The 21,002-nt window shown below is 38.3% G+C and overlaps 1 protein-coding gene across 2 annotated transcripts in view; it reads left to right on the top strand.

Moving 5' to 3' along the window:
- NDUFAF2 (NADH:ubiquinone oxidoreductase complex assembly factor 2) overlaps positions 1-21,002 on the top strand; it is a 63,867-nt gene that overhangs the window by 18,345 nt on the left and 24,520 nt on the right. Inside the window, exon 2 of one of the 2 annotated variants that reach the window (XM_033085730.2) lies at positions 19,111-19,200. The exons of the other annotated variant lie outside the window; for it this stretch is intronic. Within the exon in view, the coding sequence (XP_032941621.1) occupies positions 19,111-19,200 (90 nt within the window). The remainder of the gene's footprint in view (positions 1-19,110; positions 19,201-21,002) is intronic. 2 annotated transcript variants of the gene reach the window in all.

The following is a 21,002-nucleotide window of genomic DNA, read 5'->3' on the forward strand; positions in this document are numbered from 1 at the left end:
TGGAGTTCTTACATTGAGCGAAGGAGACAGAAAATAGGTTTTGCCTGGTTGATACAGACCCATATGTGATAGAAGTCCACCTGTCTCAGGCTATAGAAAGAGGAGAAGGGTACAGAGGAGGCTCCTCCTTGCACAGGAGTTTGGAAACAAAGTACCCTGTAGTCCAAGGGAAAAAGTGGGTCTAAAGATACAATTGAGTTCCCACAGTTCTGACTAGATAACCAGTCTTTGCAGCACTGTTATAAATTCATGAGTAGGTTGAGATGTGTATGTCATGTCAAGGGAAAATTATGTTATTATAGTTGTTCCTTAATGGCAGATTTAGCAGTGTGGAAAATCAGGAAAATCTTCGTGAAAATACCTTACGCAGAAAGAACCTACACATTGAAGAGAAATCCTGAGTACCAGAAAGAAAGGAGGAGAATGATGGCATTTATCATGAATATGTGGAAAGGAAGGATAATAAGATGTGGTTTAGACATGCTAATTTTTATATGACAATTATACATGTATTTGGAGAAACCAGAGAGAGAGAGAGATGGTAAGGAGGAAAGACTAAACATTTAGTAGAGAAGAATTTTTTTCTGTATATAAGATGGGTGAGCACTGAAAGACAAGCAGGGATGAAGGACAGGCAGTTCCATGAGGCACTTGCCATGTAAGTACTGCAAGATAGTTATTGGTTACATATTTCTGAGAGTAGCTGTTAGAACAATTGCTGTAAATGCAGTAGTGTACTGGAGCTTTCCTAGCTCATCTTGCTGATGGAACAGAAAAACCTGTAAACCAATGAAGTAGCATAGAGAGAAAGTGTAACTAGTGAGAAAGGACATAGTGGTGGTTTTATTTGAAAGCAATATTGTTGACAGACTGTATAGAGGAAATGTCATGAAAGACTAAATAAATAAACATTGGCAATAAGATGAGGGGTGGAAAAGGATTGGATCTAATAAGAAATTTTCCTCATAATTAATATAGTTTAAAAGCAAATGGAATTCAAAGGACCGAAAAGTTTTAAAAAACACTCTCTGGTGGGAGCTTTAATGTCGGATGGTGATTGGTGTTTGTGATTTGGTTTATAACTGGTTTTGGAACCAGTAGAACAGTTCAGAGGGGGAATGTGAGCAGAAATGTATGGGCATTTGAGATTTAGAGGAGTCTATCCGTGGCAGTGTTTTAGTGTTTTTTTCCCTTTGCTGTCTTGGTTTGACACTAAAGGTGAGCACTCCAGAATGAATTGCTTTCCTTCATAGCTTCAACCAATCCCTTCCTTTAGAGGTTCAACCAATTCTACCAAGAAGGAGTGAGTATGAGTAGATACAAATGAAAAAATAGCAGCTTACTAACAAGCAGAGCAGCAATGGGCGAGAAATAACAGCAAATAACCACCAGACACCAAATTGCTATATCTCACAGACTCCTCCTAAACAGAGGCACAAAATACTGTTTACCCATGAGAACTACCAATATGAAATGTGGGTGTTTTCCCTCAAATTAAACCACTGTGTATTGATTTTTAACATTTTATTTAATTATTGCATAAATGTATAGTGTGAATAGTGATGTCACTCAGTCTCTAAAGCACTCATTATTTTTGGGATGGTGCACCTCTTCTTAGAAGGCAGTATCTTTCAGTTTAATTTGAACTATATTTTAGGTATGGGTCCAGCTAACAAACAGTAAGGCTTTCCATCTGTTCAATTGTGTAGAAGAACATTTACTCTCTGAAGCACGTTATAATTTCTATATGTTAATTTGGCAGCATGTTCTGTTGTTTTTTGTGGGTTTTAAAGTTTAATTTTTACCAAGGTGACTCCTGGTACAGTTTTGATTCACAAAGAAGTGATTTTATGTGTAAAACTAACCTATCTCAAATTAGGAGGGGTTTTTTTTTTTTCCTATCACTTCTTTGGCTCTGCAGTGGCCACATAAATTATGATATATATGCAGTATTCACTAGACTTTTCACCTACCTCCCCCTCATACCCTCAAGCTGTGAAAAGTATAGCAACCACTGTGCATAATTTTAGTAAAAATTCACAAGTAGCAATAACATTTTACCTCTTTTTACTACCTGGCTCATCTGTAGCCAGCATATCTCTGAATAGCTGCACATGCCACTTTTTCTCAGGGCTGTTTCCCAAGGCATGTTCTGTAGTTTGCCTTCTGTCATGCTGAAAAAGCTTGGAGACGATGAAGGTAATATTTCTGTGAATTTAGAAAGTTTTGTGTTCTTGGATGGCAGTTTGTCATTTATTCAGTGTTGCTTTGTTTTGAGTATTTTCAAAAGGCATTCAGATTTTTGAAGAGTCGTTGGCAGACTGAAACTTTTATGTTAAAGTTCACACAGTAGGTTAAATCAACACTATTTAATGAAGTGTTAGTATTTGAAAATAATTATGCTATCATGAAATTGTATGTGATAGAAGACCTCCTAACTGCTAGTGAAGTTGGAACAGTTTATAGCAGATAATTTCTAGGCAAGAATGGATAGCCTGCATGAATAAGATGGCAGACTCTTGGACTTTGGCATAGTGAGGCTCTGATGCATTTTGTAAGTGAACAAGTATGGATGCAGAGATTTTGAGGTGTTTCTGTAAAATACTGAGCCATTTCTGTGCAGTGAGGTTCAAGAATGTGTTAACTCTGGATTTGAATGTGTAAGTATATATGTCTGCAGGTTGCATCTAGCTGGACTAAATGAAATTGTTTCAGTCAGTTCAACTAAACTGGGAAGAAAAGAAGGGACTAGAAGGAAGATTGAGCTGACTAAAAAAATTGTGACATTGCTAATTAGGAAAAGATACAGCATAATGAAATTGGCCAAAAGTATAAAAAGTAAGTTAGAGTTGGCTCAAAAGAAAAGAGGCTATTGAATGCATCTTAAGATTTGGGTAAATGTGATGAGTAAAATATGGCTGAAGATGAAAGAGGACTGAAACATAGTATTTAATTCTATATAGAGAAAAAGAACCTACAACTTGTTGTAAAATGAAAGACAGGATGCAAAATATATTTAATGTGGACAGTAGAATTATTACACATTAGAATATTTTTTGAAGTGTTATGAGGACCTAACAAATAGCATTTGAAAAACAGCAAGGAAAGTGACTGGTAGTTTCTTCAGTGTTTAGATAGTATGCATAATAGAGGTTTCATAGGTGCTAAAGAAAATAAAATGGTGAAAAAAATTGTTAGAAGACAACTTGCCTGATGGATGTATAAGATATGATGTTGGATCAGTCTGATAACTACTACACTGTATCAGAGACAGAACTTCTACTGCTTGCCTTCAGAAGAAAAGGTGGATCTCCTATGCTTGCCTCTTTTTTATTCCAAAGGTGTGGAAAGCCTTGGATGGGCAAATCCCTACCATGAAGTCCACACTCCTGTTTTCCTTTTCAGTGCTCTCATTTCAATACTTTCTCTGTAGGGCAATGCTCTGAACCTGCTATTTGTGATGCAGCTTACAAGAGGAATTAAACTTACAGAATCTTTAACATCTCTGTGTTGTTGATTGCTAAATTCAGTAAGACTCATGCCCTTCAGGGAGGGTAGTTTGTGTAGAGGAGATGGAATGCCACAGGAAACAACTGTGAAACAGTTTTTTGATGGTAGTTGGCTAGTTGGGTTTTTTCCCTTTGTCAGGAGAAAACAGGTGAATAACAAAGCAGTTTGAGCTTGTCTTTGAGTAAGTGAGAGAAAGACATTGAAACTTCTGCTAGTTTTAGTGGGGACTAGGAATGCAGTTGCAAATATTCATGAACATGGAAGGCTAGTATTTGATGGCTGATACCTAGAAGTTGTATAGTGATTATCTTTTTCCTTTTACATCAAGGTTTAGAGAACTCTTATATTATGCACGTTGCTTCTTTAGGATCTTTCAACAATTCTAAATTATTTTTGTTGATCATCTTGTTGATGAAAAATATTTGAAAATTACACTTAATGCATAGAATAACAGAAAAATAATGTTTGCTTGATTATGCATTAATTAGCATGTCATCACTCCATTATGCTTTTGTGGCTATCATAAATAGTGATATTGGAGGTCACTGAGCAATGATTATTCTTACAGTTTTGGTAATGATTCAAGAGTCTGGAACCACAAGCATTTCTGGAAACCTGCACACAGATTTCTATTATACTGAGGAAAATTTTTTGGGAGGCTGGATATTAACCATGTTTCCTTTTAAAAGATAAACCTTGTGTTTATTCAGGGTGATGTAGTGTTATTATAGATGCCATTATCTAAGCAATGCTTATAGAATTCTAGATATGAATCAGGTTTGCCTGAGGGATAAACTGACATTTCCATTCACTTTTTAATTTCCCTGGGACTTTACTGGGTTAATATGACAATTTTTCTCTAGGGATCCATCTAATGATGGAAGTGATGTGATTCTGTTTCCTTCTATCTCAACGGAAACAATTGTAATGTTTCTTTTTTCTCTTCTTGCTGGTGTCCAAGTGCTTTTCCACAGGCTTTTCCTGAGAGAATTTAGGTACAAGGTTGTGGCACTGGACACTGTTGCAGTGTTCTTTGTGTATCACATCCCTTCTTCCTTATCAAAGGAGAGAAGGCCACACAGAACATAAGAGCGTTCGTGTTTCCAGAGAGGGTGTGTATTTTACACCTAAGGTGAATCAACTGACTGTCCTCCAGATAACAGTTAACCACTGCTTGGGCCTGCTTTGGAAACTATTCAGTGTTTGCTTTAAAAGACTTCATTAAACTTCACATCAATTTTCAACAAGATACTTTTCAAGTTTTGTGAATGGAATTATTAGATTACATAGGAGTGCTTTGCAACAGAATACTTTGGATGAGAAAGTAATGGATCTTTTGTTTTTTGATTATTCACTTCACTTTTTCCTGCTTCTGTTATTAGCCATGATTATGCTGTATTTTAAAAATCAGCTGCATAAGGTGCTCCCAACCTTTTTAAGCAGCCTTGCCATTTACAATCTTTTCTAGTTGTCTTAGGAAGAAGGTGAGGAAAAGGAAGTCTTCATGAACTTCTATACATGTGTGTAAGAGATGTTATTAAATTAAGAGCAAAACTTTTAATGTGGGAGGAAAGTAATACAATCTACAGGTGATGCACCTTAATGCCATAAAAGTTGAAATTTTTATTTATTTACGTTACTTCTGATACCTTGCCAAAAGGTAAGTTTAGCGTCATCCAAGGTTATATTGGAAGGAAAAATGAAATCACACTTCTTCAGTGGCTTTACAGTGCAGAAGATGGCAATGGGGAAATACACAGATCACGCTAGGTTTTAAAGGATCACAACTGGGTTTGTACTGCTGTGGGTTTTCTTTTATGCAGCTTTGTGTGGTTTATTAACACTATTTTCAGTTTTCATTTACTTCCGTAAGTATTGAATTACAGTAATTTTACAATTATAAACCATACCTGATTGTAAGCCGCACTTCCAGGAGTCGACAACGTTTTTCTTTGTCCATATATGAGCTGCACCAGATTGTAAGCTGCACTTTTGTTTGCAGTGAAGTAACCAATTTGTAGCAATCACATGATCGCGGGTTTTACTGGCAGGTGCGCAGTTTGCAAGCTCCGCTCTCCCTACAGGGCCGGCGGGACCAGAGCCTGCAGCGCGGGTCTGGAGCCCCTGCCTACCCCCGCTGCTGTGGGGACGGCGGGAGCCTGCCTCCCCCCGCCACGCAACAGAGTAACCACTTTGTAACAATCGCGCAATCCCAGGTTTTACTGGCAGGTGCTCAATTCGTGAGCTCAGCTCGGGGCTGCTGCGGGCTCGCACTTCTGGGTTAGGAAATTTCTGAACTTTTTTTATATATTGACTGCTCCTGAGTGTAAGCTGTACTTCTGGGTTGGTACCAAAATTTTAGTCAAAATGGTGTGGCTAATAATCGGGAAATTACTGTACTTTGCTGTTTTCAGCTTTGGTAGGATGCCTAGAGGTTAGCAAGCCTGACTCCACATGTAAATGGGAAAACTCTGCACTTTAATGTATTCAATGGAAGTTTAATTGGCTTCTTTTGGAAGTGCTTCAGCACCCTGCACTTTTAATAAAGTGTCGTGGCCTAGAACTTGGAAGATGTGGATAAAATGAAAGTAATTGTTTTGAGAAGTGGTGAGGTTTTGAAACAATGCAAAATAAAGTTAAATCCTAAAGAAGGCAGTTATTATACAATGATTAATACCATAGGAAAGATTTTTTGTTCCTGAGCTTTGCAATTATTACAGACTCTTACCCATGGTACTCTCAGTATTTTGAGAAATGAGACTAGATTATCTTCTTATTGCTACCTTCCTTTCTGGTAGGCTCTACAGATAAAAATAACCAAATAATTTTCAATAATAAAATGAAAGTAATTACTACTCTTACTACCTACCCAAGCAGAATTTATAGCTAAAACTTGTGACTTGTGCCATGTGTAACAGAACATCTGCTTCACTATGTAAAATTACTTCTATTAGAGGAGAAATTGGTGTGTGTCTTTGTTTTGCTGTTAAAGCTAATAAGTATATGACAGTGTAAAAGTGAGAGTATCAGGATTATTTGATCTGGATGTTGCAACTCAATGAAACTAAATCAGAGTTCTGTTGTAACATTTTCAGCAAAGTTGAGGGGTGTTTTTGTCATGCTGAGTATGGAACATTCTAAGAATAGCAAGTTTATAAGGATCAGTTTAATAAGTGTAGGAAGCCCAGTAATTTTCCTCTGAGCGACATACCCCTCTGATCTGTCTGTTTGCCAGAGCATAAGATTTCACCTAACTAGTGCAAGTTCTTCTCCAGCTACATACCAGCATTCTTTCCTCTAATGTTTTTTGGAGACTAACCTTATTTTTTACACAGACTAGTGCTCTTGCATATTTATTGGTTTTAAATCATTGAATTATACTTAAGTTTAAGAAGCTAGTCAGGGAAGGTGTATAGATCAGTTTTGGGGGTTTGGAATTGTGATCAACTCTCAGGTCATTCCAGTTCACATAAACCAGAATGCAGGGCAGGTAACTGAGGGAGGCAACTGGGAATAGGGAATGACTCAGCTGAAGAAATGCTGTAGTGATAAAAGGAGTAGAAATGATAAAGTGATAAAAGCTTAGGTTAAAAATCTTTTGCAATGGAATGACTCTGTAGCTCACTTTTAGGTTTCTTTCCTCATTCTGATAATGAACAGAAAGTTTGATGTATACAAAAGAAGATGCCCATCTGAAAGACAATATAGTGTTTTAGAATGTGGTATGTATACTAAAACATCCAATACAGTGTCATTCTTTTCATTTTCATTCTTTTCATTTCATTTCTTCACCATCTGCATGGTGAAGTGCAGTTCAGTAAACCCTTCACCCATCCCACCACATTTATCGTCAGAAGAAAACAAACAGAAAGTCAGTTCGTTCTCAGCTATGTGAGTAGATAAATCATTAATAGTGAATTTCTCTGTGTGAATTTTTCTTTCTTTCTATATAATAAACAGACAAATTAGTTTGATTGAAAATTGGTAAAGCAGTATTGTTTTATATATTTCGTGTCAGTGACTGCAGAAGAGAGAAATAAATGTTTCTCTAAAGCATTTAAAGTATTTGAAGTGCTATAATATACTTGATAAGCTATATGTGCCTCCTGGAGTACTACAAGAAGCAGTAATTGAATGAGAAACTTTATTTTGTTTTATTGTATTCAGGAGACAGTAAACAGTTCAAAACTCTACTAAAGTCTTGATGTTTGTAATTTATGCATCTATTTTCTGTTTTCCATCAACTTACTTAATGTAAGTTGGGACTTAGAAGAAACAAACTATCTCTATGAACTATTTTGGCACCATGGGAAATTCTTTAAGTTCTCTTGCAACTGATTTCTGGGGGTTTATCACTGCAAAATACTGAAAAGTGAATAGCAGGTTCAAATAATTTATTTGAGAGTATTTGGAGTGTTTTGGAGACCCACCTATTTTTCTTCTAAAAAGAAAAAATGGGATTTTTTATTTTAGATGTAAAATAAAAAAGAAGCATCATTTTTCGTGGGTTATTTTTAACCCTTTCAATGTCAGAGTTGAGATAATGAGGGGGAAAATTACTTGTCTCAATCTGGCAGGCACTATATCTGGGCTGGCTCTATTTTAGTGCAGCTCAAATTCTAACATAAGAAAATTGCAGAAATTTACAATTCAAAGTGTGTTTCATCAGGGAGAAATCCATGGATTGTTTTGACACTCAGTTAGAAATTCAGCATGAAGATGGACGTCTCATGAAATTTGCAGCTGGTGATTGAATTTATATTTCCATAAAGACCATCAACAATAGCAACCTGCAGGGAAAGTGGGGGGGAAATGACGAAACTTGTGAGGCTAGCATTTCTTTCTCTGCCCTATAGTAACAAATTACTTGTAATAAGGTCCTATACTGACCACGATTAAAGAGAAATATAGGCAGCCAGAAAGCAAAGATTTCTCAGTTTGACAGTTGATTTGAACTAAAAATGTCTGAATTTTGATATTTAAATATACATGCAGTCATTTGTACAGTATGTAAAATGCAACTGTAAATCAGAAGTGTTCTTAAACTGAAAAATAAGACTCTTACTGATAATTACAGAAATTTTATCATAGATGTAATTTGATTGTGTAATAAATTCCCAGTATAGAAAATGAATGGCATTGAAATATACTAGAATAGGTTATCTTTCTTAGGGGTGGAAATCTCATGTCATCTGTGGCATGCTTCCTGTCATTCATACACATACACAGATAGGAAGAATTGAATTTATTTCTCTGAGTAACAAGTCTCATTATGTTGGTCATTAAAAAAAATGCATTCACATAAAGCAAATTCATGTTATCAAAACTATTAGTAAGAAATGTCATTGAGACAAATGCTATAACAGAATATAACAAATGTTATCTTCTTTGGTTACAGTATTTTTGTATATGTCTGTCTCTGTTTTTATGGAAGAAGGAGGTCAGGAGAAGGAAAAGGTCAAATATTTCTGAAGCATCTTCTTTTTTGATAGAAGCAGTAAAGCAGTATCATTGTTGTCAATCCATTAACAACTTTCAGAATATCTGTGTATCTTTACATTGTGGAGAGAGAAGTTCACTGTTGAGGTGCTTTCTTTAATCTTGGTGTTAGAGATTTCTGCCTGCAGCTCTCAAAGCACTGCAAGGCAGCGACACAAGCAGTGTCTGGAAGCCTTTTCCTCATAGTTTGTAGTCTGCACTGGTGCTGCTATCCTTTGCTGCAGTTAAGGAAGGTCAACAAATATGAGTTTCGAGGTCAGTAGGCACTCAAGTGTTGCAGAAACAAAAAAGGGAGTTCCAACAGCTGGACAATGCAGAGTTGTGGTTTAGTATGGTGAGACAAAATTCATGTAGTCTTGATATTTAAGAATTAAAGTGCTTGTGTGACATCTTAATATAAAGACATGAGGATCACATATGTTAGCTACTCATACCAGAGAAGAATGGGTTAGAATGTTAATTAGGTTAATTGAGCAACTTCGCAAAATGAAAATCTCTGAGAGTTTCTTTATTTCTGAGAGTTCACATTTTAGACATTAAATTGATGAAGTGTAACAGAGTAGCTTTGTAAATTTTGATTATAGTGTTTATAAATATCACAGCTTGTGGTTTTGGTGGCTGTAAACTCTGTGTATTAAACACTTATATTATAAGCTATACAATTCAAAAGGTTACCATCTAAAAGTATTCTTTATTCTTTTCTTTCTCTGGCATCAGGGTAAATGCTTTCACATAGAAATTTTTGTATAACCTTACTGACAATTATTCAAATAGTTGCACCTGGTGCAATACTCTTAAATCAATGAGCACTCAAATAGGTACAGTAATTTCACGAATACTAGCCGCACTGTTTTGACCAAAATTTTGCTCCCCTACCGGAAATGCGGCTAATATTCAGGTGCGGCCAATATGTGAATAATTTTCTGACATTTTCAACCCTGGGAGTGCAAACCAAGTCAGTGCAAACTGCAAAGTCGAGCTCCTCCCAGTAAAACCCTGCATTTACGCAGTTGTTACAAACTGGTTACTTTGTTGCGCAGCAGGTGGAGCCGGACTCCTAGCAGGCAACACAGGGGGTGGGGAAGGCGGGGCAGCTCTCTCCTGCTTGGCCCTGCAGCTCGGGGGGAAGCAGGGGCTCTCTCCTGCTTGGCCCCGTGGCTCGGGGGGAAGGCGGGGCAGCTCTCTCCTGCTTGGCCCCGCGGCTCGGGGTGCTCCCGTCCCCGCGTGCCGCCGCTGCAGGAGCAGGCAGGCTCCATTCCCGGCTCCCATGGCCGCCGCAGGTGCCGGCGGGCTCTGTGCCTCCCCTGCTGCCGAGCGGCAGCACCGAGCTGGGCCACCCAGCCCTGTCGGCAGCCCTGAGTCCTCACAGCCCAAGTCGAGCCAGTAAACCCCGCCCTGCCACGGTTCTGTTACTAATTGGCAACTTTGTTGCACACGGGTCCTCGCTGCAAACACAGAGAGGCTTATACTCAGGTGCGGCTTATTTATGGACAAAAAACAAAATGTTTGCCAACACCCGGCCATGCAGCTTATACTCAGTGCGGCTTGTATTCGTGAATTTACTGTATTTAAGTACTTGATGATTAGGTACTTACACACTGTGAAAGCACATAGACTTCAGTTTTTTTCTGTTTAGTCTACGATTTAGTTAACCTGGGACTGTGAAACTAGAACAGGGAAAACTCTCAAGACAGACTTCATGCATTTGCTCTTTCTAAATTGAAGAGAGACCACACAAAGTCTGAGAGTTGAGTAGAAAAATAAATGTAAAAAGCTTTGACTTACAGTTAGTCCTTGTTCTCAGTTATTGCACTTTAAGTCTTTTTCTGCTCAAAGTACCTTTGAAAGCAGATCAGGTATGCAATTCCTTGTTTTGTTTTTTTTTTAATTTATTTCTTCACCACCTACACCAACCTGAGCCTACCAAATCAGCTCAACTATGAACTTTTTTCTCCAGATCAGTGTTACTGGAAAGTGACCCATGCACCCTTAACTAATGTATGCACACACAGAGACCAGCTTAAAAAACCAAACTTTTGAAGAGAGCTTAAAAAAAAGAAATTTGTTGAATTGTAAATGATTTTACATTGTTAAATATCAATTAAATTATTGCTTATATGTGCTAAACTTGTTTATCTTAGAACTCTAATCAAGTAAACTAAACATTCCTAATTTCTGTAAAAATGGAAGATACCATTTTGTAGAAAAAAAGAGTAACATTTAAGACTCTTTTAATGCTTGTAGGATATGCATACACATGAAGTGAGTAATACCTCTCAAGTACTTTACCTAGCTTTCTTCAGAAGTTGAACTATTGTGTTGACTGTGGCTGAAACTGATGAGTGTTTTTCCCTAACCTCCACAATGAAAAGCAGAATTAAATAGTAGTACCAGTATTCTTTAATCCTTCAAGTACAGTACAGTATTAGCTGTAATTTTGTTCAGACCTTGTGAATTTTCTTTGAAAATGAATGAATGAATTTTCATTGAATGAATGAATGAAATGAATTTTCTTTGCAAGTCTTACTGCAACCCTTTTGTAAAATTCATTAAAATATACTAAACCCCAAAAGTAGCATTATTACCCTGAAAATGTATGTGCAGCTAGGTGTAATAATTCTATTTGATTTGGAAAAAGTGGAGATGGTAAGTGAGCTTTTGCAAAAGATTTCTAATTGAAATGTAATGAGTCATCCCAACCAGTCCTTACCACTGATGTGTTGGGTCATATTGCAGAATGGATGTTTTTCATGGCTGTGACTTTCCATTTTATTTACAATTCATACCCTTGCTGTCATTTATCTGTTTCGCTTCCCTGTATCTCTGCCTTTTTGTTTATCTCCCTGCATTATGTCTTTATTTATGACAGTATTTGTGTGCTATCTGCTTGCTAAATTCCCTTTATACTTGCTAAGTTCCCATTTTAAGCCATTTTCCATACATTTACAGAATAAATTCAGCACCTCATTCTTGGATTTATTCACATTTTGACAGTAATTGGTAGAAAAGCGTTTCTTGAATCTGATAGACCAAAAGAAACCAAAAGAACAGTTGGGAGAAAGCTTCTCTGTGACAGACCACTGAGCTTCCATCAGCTCTCCAAGGACTTGTCATTTGTGCTAGTATCATTTGCACTTATGTTTCCAAAAGAATGTAATGTTGCATGATTCCAGTAATCTTACTGTAGACTCATTTACAAAACAGTGCTTCTTTTCAAAGACATTGTATGTATGGGGCTTCACAGATGAGGAGGAAGACGTAGGGCTTACCAGTGAGCTGGGAGTGGGAACTGGTGACGCTGCCTCCTGCTGCCAGATGAAGAGAGCTCAGGGGCTACAATGGCAGTGGATATTTAGCAGAGGGATTTGTCTGTCCCTTGAAGGAAATTGTTTCTTGAGCGAATGTTACTGTAACTGCTGCAGTCTAAGATACAGCACGTTTTCAAAATGTAAGATTTGTGTGAACATATATAAACTCCATGGGCACTGATCCCAGAGGAAGTTACTGACTTTGTCAGCTGGCAATTCTTTTGGGAAGTGAAAAGGGACTATGATGTTTGTAGTTTATGTGAGTCTTTTTCTTTGACAGTACATGTTCCCAAAAATGGAAGCAATTTCCCTGACTTCAGACTTTCGGTATAAGTCTGAAGAAACATGGCTTCCTTTGGGAAGAAATTAGTACTTGCAGGCAACTCTGGAAATCCAAATATATTGCTATTAAAATGTAAATAGAAATAGAAAAATTGAAACACAATTTTTGACCATGAGTGCCTGGTACTTACAGCTTTTTTGAACTTGTTGAGCCAGCACTTAAGAAGTTTAATTTTGCTTGATTCTGCATTGCGATAAAGCTGAAAATCAGTTTGGAAATCAATTTGCTGTAAAACTGGAAATCTGGTTCATTTCAGGTTAATGGAAATCAGAACCGTTGAACATCTGTGGCCTTGCTGCTCTTAAAAGTTGAAATGTGTTTCTGTTATGATTTTATAATGCATAAAGCATTTTAGATTATTTCAAGTGTTTTAATTATTGGAGAAATAACTACATCTATAAGTGATAGCTGTTCGGTGCAAATACTTAATGTTTTTGTATTTCAGAATACTGTATTTATTGTATGCAAAAGTTAATTAACCTCATAGAAATCTAGGTTTGGAAAAAAAATCATAAATCTTTGGGAAAAGGTTCTATTTTTAAATATTTATGTCTTTCCTGAGGCAAAGATAATTATTGCAGAATCACTGGAATTATGACCATGAGGTAACATGAAGACAGTTATCAGTGAACAGACTCCCTCAGCTAAAAGTCTGTGCAAAGGAAAGATAGTGGCTTTCACAAAATAATACTCACCTTTAAAAGGGTTGTCTTTTACAACAAACTTTTTTCCCTTCTTCAGTGGAGATGAAAACCCTTTATCTCGTTCTGATAGTGGTGGGCTGCTCCCGCAGCCTATGTAAATCTACATTTGTTACTTCTAGAGAAGTAGTTCTTCCTCGGCTTTGTATGAAGAACTGCTCATAGTTAAGTTGCTTTGGTAATTTAAGTACTTCTTCACATTTAGCAAAAACTAGTTTATCTGGTGGTTGCCTAATAGGAAAGAAATGGGTGACCTGTTCCTTGAGTGTTGTAAGTTACCGCTGAAATAAATTTTAGAAACCTTTGTTTTGAGTGGGTGAAGTTTATGTTGGGTTACTGGCAAGGAAATAATAGGCTGTTAGCGAATGAAGTACAATTTATTCTCTTCAAAGTGCATAGCACTTCAGCAAAAAGGTATGCTTTAAAAATGCTTCTTTCATCATGAAGTTTAGAGCACTGCTGTTCAAACTGGTGTTTAGGTCATTTGTTTTAAATTCACAAAGGCTGTATATTCAGTCTGTGCATTAAAAAAAAAAAATCTTAGTGTAGTGTTTCTTCCATTGACTCTTAGCATGCAGACATTGCAAATCAGCAAGCTGAAAGAGTCCTGGTCCTGAGTTCTCATGAACATCTGATACTCATTCAGTTTGAATGGGAATTCTTACTGTCACATAGTAGTGTGTGAGAGGGAAATCCCATTTCCATCTGCTGACTACAAGCCATGCCGGTATTTTATATCTCGCAGGGGCTCTTGTTCAGCTAGCTCAGTTCAGGTACCAGAAATATCCAGTTCCCTGTTGCTGGTCCCATTTCTGCTCTTACTAATTATGTGGGCCATAGTTTGTTTAGCTGTGAACATTGTACAAATTTGTTCCAGGGATAACATGAAATCTTTTTCAATTAATGGTTTTGTAAACAGTGAAAATCAATCTAGGACTGCTGAAGATCTTTAGAACAGTGTGTATACTTATTTTTATTAGACATTGGTAACAGAGTAGTAATTCACAGAATTCACAGAATTACTGGGTTGGACGAGACCTTCAAGATCATCAAGTCCAACCCAAGCCCTAACACCTCAACTAGATCATGGCACCAAGTGCCACATCCAGTCTTTTTTTAAACACATCCAGGGATGGTGACTCCACCATCTAATAATTTACTTATAGAACACAATTTTGGGATTCATTATTTCTTTTCATCTGGAAGGTTCTTCAAAGGCTTTTTCTAAATGTAATTACATGTACAGTAATTTCACAGCTGTAAGGCGCACCCTTTTGACTAAAATTTTGGTCCGAACCCGGAAATGCGCCTTATAGTCCAGTGTGCCTTATATATGGACAAAGTTCGGAAATTTACCAACCCAGAAGTGCGAACCCACAACAGTCCCAAGCCAAGTAGAGCCCACCTGGTGGTGGCATCGGGGCAGCGCCGGCGCAGGGGGAGCCCAGCGGCATCGGAGCAGTACCGGTGTGGGGGGAAAGCTGGCGGCAGCGGAGCAGCCTGTGTGGGGGGGGGGAAAGCCCAGAGGCACAGCTCGGGTGTGGCGGAAAGCCACTGGCATCGAGGCTGTGCCGGTGCTCCAGGAGCCCGCTGGCATCAGGGCTGCACTGGCACTCCAGGAGCCTGCCGGCATCAGGGCTGCACTGGTGCAGGGGAAAAGCCCGGGGGAATGTGGGGCTCCCAGAGCAGCACATGGCTCCTGAAGCACCGGGGTGGTGCGGGAAGGGAGGGAGCAGGCTGTCGCAGAAGCCGCTAGCCATGGCCACTCCGAGCCAACCCAGTAGTGCGTGCCGCGGCCACACCACAGCAACCCCGAACCACTGCAAGCTGCGGCAGCCCTGAGCCGCCCCGAATCGCGGCAGCCCTGAGCTACCCCGAACCGCTGTGAGCCGCAGCCACCCCGAGCCCCGCCTCGCCAGCCAGCACCAGGGGCGGGCGCGAGTGCCAGGGCCCGGACACGGGGAGGGCGTTTGAGGCTGCATTTAAAGGCTACACCATCTGTGAAAAATGTTTGCAAATTGAACACCTGCCAGTAAAGTCCACGATCGTGGGATTCCATTACTAATTCATTACTTTGTTGTGCACGGCACGGCTCCTTGCTGCCAAAAAAAAGTGCGCCTTATAGTCCAGTGCGCTTTATATAATGTACAAAGTTGCGACATTTGCTGACTCTCGGAGATGTGCCTTATAATCCAGTGTGCCTTATGTTTGTGAAATTACTGTATATAATATTTAGTGGATGCAGTGAATTAACTAGGATATTTTGGCTGTAGAAAGACTCTTCCTTAGAAGTTAATGAAAAATTGAAATATTAATTTTATAACATATGTGCATATCTACTGTTAATGATGGGTATTGTTGTGAAAATATAACTTGGTTTCTAGGCTCCTTAATCTGTAGATAGGGTAGGCTACCCCTTTATGTTTCACTGTCTATTTCTTTTGCTGGCTTTGACTATCCCATTTGTATGCCAGCAGGCCACAAAACTTCTGCTAAACACTTTTGTTTTGGGGCTTTTATGTGAATTCACTTAAGTCATGACGCGTTGATTTTTCCATAGAGGGAGACTGAAAGGTTTAGAGAAAATTGGTGAAATAAGAAAGTATAAAAATGTAACAAATGTAAATACTGTGTCACTTGCTGAAAGATCCAGCAATTACTTAGGCTTCTTGTCCCTTTTGCAGGCTCAAACTGCAAATCTTGGCTACTTTACTGTTCAGTGTGAAAGGATGTTGTATCTGATATTCTATGTGAATATTCTGTACTTCTAGTAAATTCTTTCTGAAGTGACATGCTTTTTGTTTTAAGACACAATTGTGTATATTGTATTATGTATATAATCCCAGTTTGAATCATTAATAGTTCTTCAGTGGTCACATGAAAATGAGGGTAATTTTAAAGATAAAGCTGTTCTATTGGTGTTATTTTTAACTGCTTCGTATGTGTGCCCTTACAAGAGAAGTTTCTTGCATTGCTGTAGAAAAGACCCAAGTATTTGTTTGAAAATAAGGGAATGTATTAATTGGAAGCAAAACAGTGAAGAATTTCAATATTTAGTATGAAAACCCCTTCCCTAAACTGTAAAAATGTTTTAATTACATCTAAAGAGGCCTCGGTGTGATTCTCCCTACAAAAGCCTATGTAAATTATTTGACAGTGGTAGTCTGCCTGCCAAAAAAACCTAGGGGACAAGGAAAATCAGACAGTTGAAGTTAATTAGCATCATGTGTGCATCACAAATGCAGAAAGGCTTAAAAGCCACCAGCAGTATTCAAAAGAACACATTTGGGAAATAGTTTCTGAATTTGGCTCAAAAGTGATTTAACTCTGTGATCTGGAGGATGAATTTTTATGTGAATTTTGTGAAAGGTTGCAGCAGAATAAGAAGTTTAGGAGAATAGGAATATTTTCTTAAATACTACCAATCACAAGTTCTGGTGGCAGCTAGAAAAAAAACAGTTCTCACTATTCTTTCTAATGGTGATTTATTCAGATGGTGTAATACTCAAATTATGGACAGTTTTTTAAAAGGCGCTGTTCTAACAGTACAAGACTGGAGAAGAGTGGTTTTTTTCTGAGACTTTTATAGGATCAGCCGTATTAGATACCTCTTCAGCTTTTCTGGACATCGGTATGGGAAGAAAGTTTTGTTTTGCTTTGTACATAAACAGCATAAGAAATTAAATCTTCCTTGGTACTGTTGGAAGAAAAAAAAAGTTACAGCAAGGTACAAACTACAATTTCATCAGCATTATGGAATTGTATACTTATAAAACAAATAAGTATCAGTCATATAACTTCCAACACTGATTTAAAAAAATCTAATTTTGAAGATGAAGGCCTTCTACAAAACGTTCTTTGCCTGATGGCACATCTTGAAAGAATAAAAATATTGTATTGCTTTAAAATAATATGTAAAGCTAAAGAAGAATCTTAGAAAAGGAATTTCAAGTTCTTAATTTACTGTATTAAATACTTAATAATGAATAATAGTGTGGAGTTTAGCTACTAATGGTTCCAAGTCCCAAATGGTATCAGTTTTAAAATAACTTCAGTTGAAATACTTGTTGAAAGCATACTGAAGGAATGAACTGCATTAATCACTTCATTATGAAATAAAATATTTTATGCAGATATACTTCATGTTTCCTCAAAATGTGAAACTTCTCCATATCAGCACCCCAGGAAGAGAAAAAGCTGGTAGAAAGAGCCTAGGGAATATTGTTACGTTTTTCCCTATGAGGGATGGGAACCTTGCATATATTTCCAGTACTTCCTAATTTTAAAAGCAAATTGCAGTTTTCTTTCTCTATACAGTAGCATAGTATCTGACAGTCAGTCTGCTGTATATCACCATATTGTTTGAACTTTTTAATTCTTTGCCAACAATAGAATCAGAATGTGGGATGTAGATTCAGGTTCACCACACTGTCTCCCCTTTTAATAAACTGAATGTTCTCTATCAGATTACTACCTACTGGTTTTTGGTTTCTAACACAAAATATGTATAGTTTATAGGCAGTTGTAAAAAATCTCACAAGCACAGGGCGGATGATTGGAGATAATGTGGCTGCTTTGCAAATCTAACCAGTGAGCTTTGAGTGCTGTTTTTCATCTTCAATAATACAAGTCAACTTGGAAATAGAACATTGAAGCTTCTCTTGAAGTTACTGAAATATAATGTTTCAGATTGACATCTGGATGGTAATAATTTTCGCAGTATTTTAATCTTTTGTTTCCATCCTGTATGTTATTGCATTCACGTGAGTAAGTGCAGTTCTTTCGAAATGATAAGGTGATCAGGAATTATAAATTTATATGGAAATACATAATATACAGTAATTTCATGAATACAAGCCGCAGCAATTTGACAAAAATTTTGGTGGAAACCCGGAAGTGCAGCTAATACTCGGGGGCGGCTAATATATGGATAATTTTCTGACGTTTACAACCCCAGACGTACCAGCCAGGGCGCCGAGCCAAGCACCTGCCAGTAAAAGCCGGCATTTCGCGATTGTTACAAAGTGTTACTCTGTTGCCCTGGCTCCCTGCAGGCAGCACGGGGGGCGGGGAGAGAGGCAGGAGAGCTCTCTTCTTCCCTCCTCTGCCACAGCCCGGGGAGCCAGCGGGGGCCCCACGCCACCATTGCCGCGGCTCAGGGAGGGATGGGGGGGTTCTGTCCCCACCCTCCGCCACCGTGGCGGGAGCAGGGGGTGCTCCGTGCCCGGCCGGCGCCGCGGCAGGAGCGGGGCGCACTCTCCGTGCCCGGCCGGCGCTGCAGTGGGAGCGGGGCCGGGGCGAGCGAACCCAGAGGCGGCAACCAGCCCCGAGCGGCACCACTGAGCTGGGCCACCTGGCCCCGTCAGCAGCCCCTAGCGGGCCGAGCCTGCACAGCCTTAGTTGAGACAGTAAACCCCCCGCCATGCCGCGGTTCTCTTAGTATTTGGCAACTTTGTTGCACGCCGGGTCCTCGCTGCGGACGACAGAGCAGCTTATATTCAGGTGCGGCTTATTTATGGACAAAGAACGAAATATTTGCCAACACCCAGAGATGCGGCTTATACTCAGTGCGGCTTGTATTTGTGAATTTACTGTATATAATATGTAGGATATATAAGTATGTATTATAAGCATAATTACATAATTATATATTATATGTTATGTATTATATTTAACTACATACAATTATATTTATAAAATATATACTATAAATATATGTATTTTTATTTCTTTTATTTTTCTACTATAGGGCAGATTATACCAGAAAGAAGATTTGTAGAAGCAGTAAATCGTGAAGCATATCAGTATCAAATTGGTGACTTTCCAGCAGAATGGGAAGGTAAATATTTTGGTTTTAGTTCAAAATGATTTTACATTGAATGTAGGCTCTGTATTTTTAATGGAAAACCTGACAATGTGAGCAAGTCATTTGTTATCTTTCATTTTAGGTAAGATAGGCTTTTATTTAACTGCATAACAATTATGAATTCTTATAGTAACCTCTTTTAAAACAGATTTTGTTTGAGAAGTCAATACTTAATAAAAGTAAACCTTATGTGGAGATGACTTATTCCTGTTAAATGTGAAAATATTTGTGCCTGTGGAGCATCTGACTGAATAACCAGCATGAAATGCATTAAATAATATGAAACTTCCTTATTATTATTTCATTGCAGTGTTCTTATGTAGTTCTAATAGTTGACCGACATATTGGAGGCACAGTGATTGGACTGCTTTTTGTATGGTGTATTTGGTTTCCTGTATTATTGCATGTGCAATCTAGTAGAGAGTTGGAGGACCTCTTAATAATTAACCACTTTGTCCAGCTGCTACTGAATTAAATTCTTGTCTGAAAATTTGGGATATAATAAATTTTCAGGGAAGCTTCTGCATTTCCTTAGAGTTAGATGATCAGCTCCTGGAGAAAGAGAAAGAGAGAAACAAGGGAAGCAGTTTATGTTGTATTTGAGGTTGGTAGGTGCTTGAGCCAAGTGTGAGGTTAAATGTGTCTTGAAATCCATGACTTTGCAGCATAAGCAAGGAATCCCTGAAATCACCCATCACTCAACATGTTTTTTGGAGAGAGAAATACTGAGGCATCTCCCAGAAGCTGGTAGGTTTAAAGCAAGCAGATTTTAAGCAGCATGTATTTAAGCTCTGGAATTCCTTGTTGTTGACTATTCTGCTTGCTGAAAGTTTGCATGAGTTCTGTAAGAGATTAAAAGTATTGGTGGAATAAAAAATGTTGTTATACACAGACATTATTGTGGTTTAATTTGTCAATAAAGTTCAAATAAATTAAGTCTACGACATGTTTTGAGGAAATTTCTTAGTATCCTTGCTTTACCTCATTCTTTTTTTTTTATGCTTGATGCTCTTCTTGAGGGAGATGATACTGAGCAAAGAGAAAACTTCAGACCCATTATATCCCTTCATGGAATAAGTAGAGATGTAGAAGACATTCTCGTTTTGTACTGTGTATCATTACACTAATTCCTAGAATTTTTGCCATGATCAACTGAGGCTGGTATTAAGACCTGAGAGCTTCTGAAATGTGTTTCAACACTACTGGAAGTGTTTTCCAACTATGGCGAAACTACAGTATCAACAGTTTCTGTCATCTGCTGCTGCAGTGGATTGGCAAGTCTTGCTCTAGCTGTTTCTGATTCTTTGTCAGTCCAAGAGTCTCCTGAAGGAGAGCAGCAACCTCTTAGGCTTGTCCTAACTAAATAATCTGATGCTTGAATGGATGAATGCTATTTTTCCAGCTTTCTGAAGGTCTCTTTCCTCATCCAAAAATTCTCTAGGCATCAGTGCTCATCTTAGTTCTCTGTGACTGTCATGCAAACACTGCACCACAGACACCAAGAAGCATATATGAGGCTTCGGGGAACTCTGCTCTCCCGTGAATGAATTTTCATCCAGGACAATTCAGTAGACTCTGTCTGCATTTGGCTGAAATTAACAGGAGCACAGCACAGACAGTAAGACTGTCTCGGCTGTGGGTTAGTCATCCTTTCGCAAATGGTCTTAGACTGCAGTGTTCAATCAAATTGCTATACAAACCAATTGCTTTGTGCTATAGGGATCTGTGTAGTACTAAAAAGCTTCTGCTATATCTCTCTTCAGAAATTTAGCACA

The sequence above is a fragment of the Catharus ustulatus genome, chromosome Z (assembly GCF_009819885.2).
Source record: "Catharus ustulatus isolate bCatUst1 chromosome Z, bCatUst1.pri.v2, whole genome shotgun sequence".
NCBI classification, from domain to species: Eukaryota; Metazoa; Chordata; class Aves; order Passeriformes; family Turdidae; genus Catharus; species Catharus ustulatus.